We start from the raw sequence: 9971 nt of genomic DNA, 5'->3' as shown, positions 1-9971 counted from the left end.
ATCACATGATAAAAAAAAACTATTTATTTCCATGGATTAAAGTTGATTATATCTTTAAATTAAGATGAGTGCTTGGAGGATAAACTACTGGCACTGAGCCCACAAAATCTCTACTCTGTTGATTAGTATGGTAAGGTCAGAGGTCAGAAAGGTCAGACTGATACAGGCTATTGAGTGGCTGAAAAAAGAAAGTCAAAGTAAATTGAATAAAATTTTATGTTTTGTATAAAAGGAGGAGTGATGTACTCTGACAAAACTACACTGACAATTAAATTAAATACTTTCTTTCAGTTTTAGAGAAAACACCAGCGCTTCTGAATGGATATGTACAGCTTTGCAATTTGGCATGTGATCACTCTCCAAAAAGGAAACGCCAAGCTGTACACAGCAGGAAGTTGAGAGTAACAGCTTCAAAACACACAGACTTTATTACAGTAGTATAAACCCAGAATTCAAGTGGAGCAGCAGCAATTCACTTCTGGTGCAGGACAGACTTAGATAAACACAGACTGTCGGGGAAGAAACCTTTACTCCAATGTCCTACATTTGTATTTGCTCTTTCCTCTTGCGTCTGCCCAAAACAAGAATATCCAGGTCAAGTTATAGAGTTACAGACAAACAACTTACACACAACTGTCTTGTCTATCTTTATTAGTGATACGTTTGTATGTGTGTGTTTGTTTAAGTCTCCGAGACGTGCCACCGTAGCTCCTCCTGCGTAGGCGGGGTTTAAATAATAAATTAGGGCTTGTCGAACCAGGGGGAATAAAAATAAGAGTCTCCTCGGGAACAGCACCAGAGCTTAAACGGTGAGTCGCTCCTTATGTTGTGTGTGTATACTATATACTTTTTTTTTTTAAACAACAAAGCACGTATGAACGGTTATTTTGTCCCTGCCTGAGTTTTAATCGGAGACGTACTTGATTCCCTGGAACTGGGCCCTATAGTGAAAATAGTCCTTCTGAACTAAAGATTAAAACTAAGCCTTTTTTTTTAGCTATCTTAAAGCTAACCATTTTTTGTAGCTACCTTGAAACTAACGTTTTTTTTTAAAATTATTATATTATTTCAAAGATAGCTTAAAACTTTTATCTTAAAACTAAGTTTTATTATTTAATTTCTTAAACCACCTTACAGCTAACCATTTTTAGCAAGCTTAAAACTAACCATTTTTATAACTAGCTTAAAACTAATCGTTTTTATTTTTTATTTATTCTTTTAGCTAACTTAAAACTAACCGTTTTTATTTATTTATTTATTTGGTAACACTTTACAATAACCATAGTTTATAAATGGTAAATAGACCATTTATAAATGGTTAATAGACCATTTATAAATGGTAAACAGATAGTTTAGTAATGTTTAATCATCATTTATAAACATTATATAGACCAATTATGAATGGTAAATAGATAATTTATTAATGTTTAACCATAATCTATAATTGGCAAATAGGTAGTTTATTTATGTAAGTTAATAGTTAATTTACCATTAACAAGCAATTAAATTATGATTAATAATGTTTATTAATTATTAATGGACTATTTATTAAATGTTTATATAAGGTTTAAATGTTGGTTGTAAAACATCTATAAAGATTAAAATGTGTATCAGTGGCACTTTGTAAATGGTTAATATTTGGTTTATAAACCATCTATAAACATTACTTAGATGGTTATTGTAAAGTGGCGACTTATGTTCATAATTATTTAAATGATTAAAGCAGAAGTGAGTGATCCGGTCGTTTTCGCTAATGCTGCGTTCCAGGCAGGCTTTTGAAATCGTAAATTACAGCTTCAAGTCACAACTTACGACTTTGTAGCGTTCCAGGCAACCCACTCGTGTTTTTCCGACCTGTTTTACCGGTGAAAGTCACTATAACGGCCACTCGTAACTTCCGACCGGTGAACTCGTACCAGATCGAACTGGTACCACTTCACGGTCGGAAAAATACGAGTTTCCTTGAACGCACCATAACAGTCCTCGTCGCTACGTCACCACATTCACGGCGTTCCTTGGCTGCACACACAGCCCTGCATGCCGTTCTCTCTCCTCATTGGATAAAAACTGTAGGATACGATAAATGTTTTCTCTTCGGCTCAGAGCAGAGCAGAGGGACTGACAGACCCGTGTTTCAGTCCAAACACTCTATGTAAGTGATTGCTGTCGGAAGATATAACTATTTAAGACTTATATTAACACAAATATATCACTCACTTCTGCTTTAATACGTTGTTTGTACTGTAAATCATCAAGTGACATTTATTTGACTTCTTTTAATGGTGATCGATCACAGAGTGATTATTTTTTGCAAAAGAACAGGGTCTGATCATCGTATTGAACACATAACAATAACATGTAACACTGTACCACAGATAAATATGGTGGTAGGCAAAAATGGTGGGATTACAACACAACAATGACAACGTAATTTGATGATTAAATTCGAATTGATGATACAATATTCAGGCACACTGCACTTTAAAATTAAAGGGATAGTTCACCCAAAATTCAAATTTCACTCATTATCTACTCCCTCTCATGTGGACTAAGGGCTGGGAGAAGTTTCAGAGTCCTCCGTGAGTTACAGCGGGGCTCCGTGCAGCACTGCATGTCCATATGACGGTTGAGAACGGAGCTCACTTTTCTTCTCCAAAAAGACACACCAAAAAACATCCAAATACCTAGTGCTCGTCTGTAATGTCTCTCTTGTATTGAAGCCCCAACGTGAGAAATTGTTCCGAAAAAAAATAAATGCACGGAGCCCCGCTGTAACAGAGAAGCCATGGAGGACTCTGAAACTTCTCCCAGCCCTTAGTCCACATGAGGGGGAGTAGATAATGAGTGAAATTTGAATTTTGGGTGAACTATCCCTTTAATTTTAAAGTGCAGTGTGCCTGAATATTGTATCATCAATTCAAATTTAATCAACAAAATTAAGTTGTCATTGTTGTGTTGTAAACCCACCATTTTTGCCTACCACCATATTTATCTGTGGTACAGTGTTGCATGTTGTTGACTCTGTTCATAAATGTGTTCAATACGATGATCAGACCCTGTTCTTATGCAAAAAATAATCACTCTGTGATAGATCACCATTAAAAGAAGTCAAATAAATGTCACTTGATGATTTACAGTACAAACAACATATTAATCATTTAAATAATTATGAACATAAGTCGCCACTTTACAATAACCATCTAAGTAATGTTTATAGATGGTTTATAAACCAAATATTAACCATTTACAAAGTGCCACTGATACACATTTTAATCTTTATAGATGTTTTACAACCAACATTTAAACCTTATATAAACATTTAATAAATAGTCCATTAATAATTAATAAACATTATTAATCATAATTTAATTGCTTGTTAATGGTAAATTATCTATTAATTTACATACATAAACTACCTATTTGCCAATTATAGATTATGGTTGAACATTAATAAATTATCTATTTACCATTCATAATTGGTCTATATGATGTTTATAAATTATGATTAAACATTAGTAAACTATCTGTTTACCATTTATAAATGGTCTATTAACCATTTATAAATGGTCTATTTACCATTTATAAACTATGGTTATTGTAAAGTGTTACCATTCATTTTTTGCTATCTTAAAACTAACTGTTTTTAGCTAGCTCAAAAATAAGTGTTTTTATTTAGTCATCCTCAGCAACTTTAATCTCTTTAAAACAGGGACAATTTCTGTGGGCAAGTGTTAGCTACTCTATCATCGGAAATTGCCAAAAGACGGGATAAGGTGCGTGATGTTTCAACAAACCACAAGGTTCCAATGTAGCGATAAAACAAATTATATTAACAATGATTTCCTCCACGTTAATACACATATCTCCGGTTAATTATTATTTTTTATAACATATGTATGTTGATTGGTTTGGTTCATCCAGCTCTTGGTTGATTTTTCTTGTTGCAGATGGATCTGCGGTTACTCTTAATATTGTCAGTATTAGTCCTTGGAGGCAGTATACCCCTTAGCCCTGGAGGTAAGAGCGCAGAATGGTCGTATATTTGTTTAGATTCTGCAGTCTTTCTTGTCTTCACTGTTGAATACAAGCTAATTCATAAGTGTAGCATCTGTTAAAAGGTGAACTGATAATGTATAGGGAACATGGGTCAACATCAACAAGGAGGAGAAAGCAGATGTTTCCCAAATATTTATTGTTACTTATTTTTTCCCTGTTTGTTATGGTCATGTTTGATGACGCCTGTTAATACTGAAATGTTTAACCTCTCATCTCACGTAGATGAAGACCTGAACGCCAGGTGTCCTGAGGGACGTTACGGGCCTCAGTGCCAGTGCTACACAGACGAACTCCGGACAGAAGACCCAGACGCCCCCTGCAGAATAGGCAACGGGACAGATATCTGCAGCAACAACGGAGACTGTGTCTGTGGCGACTGTGAGTGCAAGAGGAGGGACAACCCAGACGAGCGGTACACTGGAAAATACTGCGAGTGTGACAACTTCAACTGTGACCGGTCCGGCAACAAGCTCTGTGGAGGTGAGCACAGTGTGATTAATATGATGTAAAACACTCAGCTGGTTTCATTGAGAGTCCTGTGGTAACCTTCACCATAATGCTTCACCAGGACACGGGCGCTGTGAATGCAGGGTATGCGTCTGTGACCGAGACTACACCGGCAGCGCCTGCGACTGCTCTCTGGAGACCTCCACCTGCCTCGCCGAGAACGGACAGATCTGTAACGGCCGTGGAATGTGTGAATGTGGCGTCTGCAGATGCACCAACCCCAAATTCCAGGGTCCAACCTGTGAGGTCTGTCCCACCTGTCCTGGTGTCTGCACCGAGCACAAGTGAGTCTGAGACTTTCACATTTGGCTGAAATTTAAGATTGGGAAATTTTAGAATTCAGTGTTATGAAGCGACATGTGACTTTAAACTACACACAAACATCTGCTTCCATGTTTAAATGTGTTTCTTCTTGTCGTGTCCTTGTGTTTTTTCTGACCATTGTAGCATTTATGCACTGCAAAAACTCAAAACCTTTCCAAGAATATTTGTCTTATTTCTTGTTAAAATGTCTCATTTCTAGTCAAAACTAATTTCTTTCCACTTAAAATGAGACTCATCACCTAAAAATTAAAGCAGAAGTAAGTGGTCCGGTCGTTTTCGCTAATGCTGCGTTCCAGGCAGGCTTTTGAAATCGTAAATTACAGCTTCAAGTCACGACTTACGACTTTGTAGCGTTCCAGGCAACCCACTCGTGTTTTTCCGACCTGTTTTACCGGTGAAAGTCACTATAACGGCCACTCGTAACTTCCGACCGGTGAACTCGTACCAGATCGAACTGGTACGACTTCACGGTCGGAAAAATACGAGTTTCCTTGAACGCACCATAACAGTCCTCGTCGCCACATTCACGGCGTTCCTTGGCTGCACACTCAGCCCTGCATGCCGTTCTCTCTCCTCATTGGATAAAAACTGTAGGATACGATAAATGTTTTCTCCTGCGCTCAGAGCAGAGCAGAGGGACTGACAGACCCGTGTTTCAGACCAAACACTCTATGTAAGTGATTGCTGTTGGAAGATATAACTATTTAAGACTTATATTAACACAAATATATCACTTACTTCTGCTTTAACTTGTTTTCAGATCGTTTTCACTTGTTTCAAACAAATTTTCACTTGAAATAAGTAGAAAAATCTGCCAGTGAAAGGAAGTTTTTTGTGCTCGTAATAAGGAAGAAAAACTTGCTCCACTATCAGATTTTTCTACTTATTTCAAGTGAAAATCTGCTTGAAATAAGTAAAAAGTGTCTAAAAACAAGCTACTTTTTATGTGATGAGTCTAATTTTAAGTAGAATGAGATTTGTTTTGACTAGAAATTACATTTTGACTAGAAATAAGACAAATATTCTTGGTAAGAGATTTGAGTTTTTGCAGTGTGTCAACCATAGAGTTATCTAATTCAATATGAAACAATTGAACTAAGTGATTGAACAGTTGTGAGAATCATATTGTTATCATGACCTTACTAGTGTGAGGCGGTTCCTCTGCTTTCTACACATGTATTCTGTGAATCTAATGAATGGATTTCACATGGTGGAGAGTTACAAATCACTCCTCCGTCCATGTTTCTGCAGAGCCTGTGTGCAGTGCAGAGCATTCAATACTGGTGAGAAGAAGGACACATGTGAACGGGACTGCAGCTACTTCACCCTGATCACGGTGAGGGATCGTGATGAGGTGCCTCAGCCCCATGACTATAGTTTCCCTCTGAGTCACTGTAAAGAACGGGACGACAACGACTGCTGGTTTTACTACTCCTACGCCATCGTTAACGGCACCAAGGAGGTCCACGTGGTGAAGAACCTAGGTAGGATCATGAATAACTAAATTATACAATCTGACTAAATATGATGGCTTTTGTTTGACTGCATCATTTTTCTACAGATGGTGTTGGATGCTAGTCCACGCTTGGGTTTTGTCGACAAGATAGCGTGTTTAAAAGACGACTGTGACGACGACAGCAGCCCTGTTCACCAACTGCTCAGTTTCATGCATTTAAATTACATGAGTTTACTTTCTTATTTTAGGCACCGTTATCTACAACTCTGTAAAGAAACAACTTGTTATGTGTCTTTTGCACAATCTCTCTGTGTCTGTGTAGCATGAGCAGAGTCTCTGTGACTGAAGGTGGATGACATGAGCTTTGTCAATAAAACTAATATTGTCTTTTTCCCCAATAATACGGTGTTTCTCACAGTCTGAGCTCAGGTCATTTTATTTTTTTGAATCACTTTTATTTTATTTACAGTTTTATTTTTTAATTTACCTTATTCTTGTAAGATTTTGTCAAGTTAACAAATGTTGAGGTGGGTGAACACACACGGCAGCTCTCCGCAGCCTGTGTGGTGACATTGCAAACACACTTTGTCCCCAACTTATTTGTCTAAACTGAGGATGGTGTACATCACGTGTTTGTGTCATTCTGGCTGACCCTGGCCCTGTTCCATTTCTCCACACTTGGTTACGCACCCACTGGTCTCTGTATAAACCCACAGACAAATTTATCCCCAGGTACAACGAGAGCCAGAGTCAAAATTCTCTCTATTATGCAAACTAAAATCAACTGATGGTAATGGGCCTGATAATGAAAGAAAGAGAATAATTAGTTTAGCACATTACCTTTAATATTTCAACACTAATAAATATTTAAAACTACAAGGTAGCCGAGTTGACTGTTACAATAACTAGAATCAAGCAGGAGTATAAAATACACTACCTGCTAATAAATAAATCGTCAGACAGGGTACTAACCACGAGGAGATACTATCACAAGACCCAATAGCAACCACCACGTGCACACACCGTGACCACTGCAAATCACTGCAATGGACACTGCAACAAGTAAATCTAAACTACTTTTGGGTGCTCGCCACTCTTCAGACCACACTGCATGCAAAGAAGGGTGTATATACCACAGATACTCCCTGCAGATCCTCCCACTCCCTGACAAACAAAAGAAAATACAATATTAATACTCGGTTGCTTCACAAATGGTTATCAGCTGACACAGTAAAACCACAGTCCCAGCAACATTACAGAACAATAGACAGATTATGATGAGCTGGTTTACATCTATTACAACTATTAGGAAACTTCAACCAGGCCGCATGGCACATCAGCCCAGGCAAAGCAGCAGTCTGGCACTAAATCTGAAAAAAGAGAAAACACAGCCATTAAATTGACTGGCAAACACACCTCGGAGGGAATAACCCTCCTACATTACCATATCAGCAGTGGCGTAGATGACGTAGGGTTGGTGGGTTTTGTAAACCCACGTGTAACCCCTTTAATATATTGGGCTAAAGAAATAAATTAGAAAAGCAAAGAAAAGGAAATTAATATATTATTAATCGTTTAGTTTAATGGGAATGGCTAGTGGCTACGTCATCACATTCTAAAACATCACTTCTGTGTCCAATTGCAGGATATTCAGTATAGAAACGCGCAGCACAGCCTCTTTCAACAGTTTCAAAGGCAGCAGTAAAGCTGTCGGTCATTCAGTAAAGCTGGAGAGACTCGAGACAGGTAATGTTATGAAAGATAGTTCTGATCACTACTATCGGGAAATCTCCCCCAAATCTCCCTTAAATCCTAATGAATAATGCTTAAATTACCATTTATGCATTTTATGCGAGTTGAGACAATGAAGGAGAACCTGTGTTTGCTGCAGAAAACACACAACACACACAAAATTGTCTGTGAACCTCATGTAAATGTCAGAGACACTGTGGCTCTCTTCCTCACAAACACAGACTTAAGTTTTCATGCCAGACATACAGTACCAGATGAGTGGGGCATTTTTGCAAATAATGTAAATAATATATTCTATATCATAGTTAGAGCCTTGATTATTTTCCCATTAATCCCCAAGACCTAAAACAACAGCTATATAACATTTAGAAACAACTTCATAATCATTTTCAGTGTTTACCATATGTTTGTGCAATTCATTTTCCGTTTTTTATTTCCCCCTCTATACTTGGTCATATAAATTTTTCTACATTCATATGACACAAACACAGCATGCATATTCTTAAAGCTCGGGTTGTTTTGAAAAAAAAAAAAAAAAGTAAAACTTGATTGTACCTTGCAGGGTTAAGGATTTATAAGAATTCATACACAAAGTGACCAGGTGGGCCAACTTGGGCCTGTTGCCAGCATGATTCTCTAACATTTCTCTTTCAACATTGTAAACTATTTTTAACTTCACAAAAGCATCTGTAAGTAGCTGATAGGCCTACTAATATTGCTCGTCATGTGTTACAGTAATATACTGCTGTAGGGGGCTCATTTCCACAAGAATGTATTTTTGGTAGGGAAATGACATTCAGGTATATACAGTATAAGAGAATCGATTAAGAATTGGATCGAAGCAGAAATGATAACGGAATAGACAACAATAAAATCCATTCAATTCTCATCCCTATCATTCAGTGATCAGCACCAAACATGCTGAACACCTCTAATAAATTGTCAGTATAATTTCTTAAAGTGCACCCCCAAAGTGCACCAGACTGATGCATTTAAATTTACAATGCTCAAAATTTTGAGCATCCCCAAAGGTCTGATCATAGACATAGGGTTCACGTCTGTATTTCGACCATTAAAACCTTGTTTATTAGCTATGTGAAGCCCCCCCCCCCCCACACACACTGCACGCTACAGCTACACGCACAAATTTGCCATTCCTGCTTGTGTCCCCCCCACCTCTGAAACTAAAGTTTTGCCCTTGCAAAGTTGTATTCAATTGCTAAAATTTTGTAGGTTTCTGTGTAAATGTAGAGTTGAACTCACCTTGACTAACATTACCTCAGGTGTTTCAGTCAGTCAGTCAGTGAGCAGCTTCTTTGACTGAGTAAGCATCAAAATACCCCCCCCCCCCCATACGGCTTGAAGATGTCTGTCCTCCTTTGCAGACTTTCACTTCGTGAAGCACCCAGTGGAGGAGTCAAGTGTGTGACTGTGCCTGTTGGTGTATCTGAATGCGTACATGCACATTAGTGTCTTGTGTTTTCCCAACAGCAGTGTTTGAAGAGCTCCAGGTAATTACTGTGTGCTCCCAGGGAACACACTTCTAATGGAAACAGGACCTCGGTGTACCTGTCTGTATGAGTGTGGGGCTCTGCTATGTTCTGGGGAAAATACCAGAACTACACTAACCAACTAGCCAAGGTTGTGTTTAGTGTGTGTGTGTTGATGAGCAGTGAGAAGAAGAAGAGGCTGGCTGATGGAGGTGTGTGATAAAGTACTCAGAGCTAAAGCTTTGCTCTTGAGATGTGTGGCTAAAGTCATCACAAGTGTCAACACTTATGTGTATGTCTCAATCTTTCTGTATATTTCTTTGTAGGATTACAGGCAGTTGTTGGATGATGTATATAAGCTCTTTCCCCAACTCCCATCAGAGAAG

At 38.1% G+C, this 9971-nt stretch overlaps 1 protein-coding gene across 2 annotated transcripts; it reads left to right on the top strand.

Moving 5' to 3' along the window:
* Positions 1-649: 649 nt before the first annotated feature.
* LOC310992495 (integrin beta-1-like) lies at positions 650-6744 on the top strand. 2 transcript variants are annotated; one of them, XM_083980562.1, is made up of 7 exons: positions 661-809; positions 3710-3773; positions 3948-4017; positions 4279-4536; positions 4625-4847; positions 6139-6371; positions 6449-6744. In XM_083980562.1, the coding sequence occupies exons 3-7, from the start codon at positions 3948-3950 to the stop codon at positions 6463-6465; spliced, it is 801 nt and encodes a 266-aa protein (XP_083836688.1). In that variant the 5' UTR covers positions 661-809; positions 3710-3773; the 3' UTR covers positions 6466-6744. The 2 variants fall into 2 exon arrangements, with proteins under 2 accessions (XP_083836689.1, XP_083836688.1); XM_083980563.1 differs by lacking the exon at positions 3710-3773 and having other exon boundaries at positions 650-809.
* Positions 6745-9971: the final 3227 nt, after the last annotated feature.

This window comes from Trachurus trachurus, assembly GCF_905171665.1.
Source record: "Trachurus trachurus genome assembly, chromosome: 10".
NCBI classification, from domain to species: Eukaryota; Metazoa; Chordata; class Actinopteri; order Carangiformes; family Carangidae; genus Trachurus; species Trachurus trachurus.
The sequence above is the reverse complement of the archived record's forward strand: the minus strand, read 5'-3'. Positions and strand labels throughout refer to the sequence as shown.

Coding starts and splice junctions, on each gene's coding strand:
- LOC310992495 (XM_083980563.1), top strand. CDS start 3,948: ATGGATCTGCGGTTACTCTTAATATTGTCAGTATTAGTCCTTGGAGGC. Junction 4,537..4,624: donor CGGCAACAAGCTCTGTGGAG/GTGAGCACAGTG, acceptor ATGCTTCACCAG/GACACGGGCGCTGTGAATGC. Junction 4,848..6,138: donor GGTGTCTGCACCGAGCACAA/GTGAGTCTGAGA, acceptor ATGTTTCTGCAG/AGCCTGTGTGCAGTGCAGAG.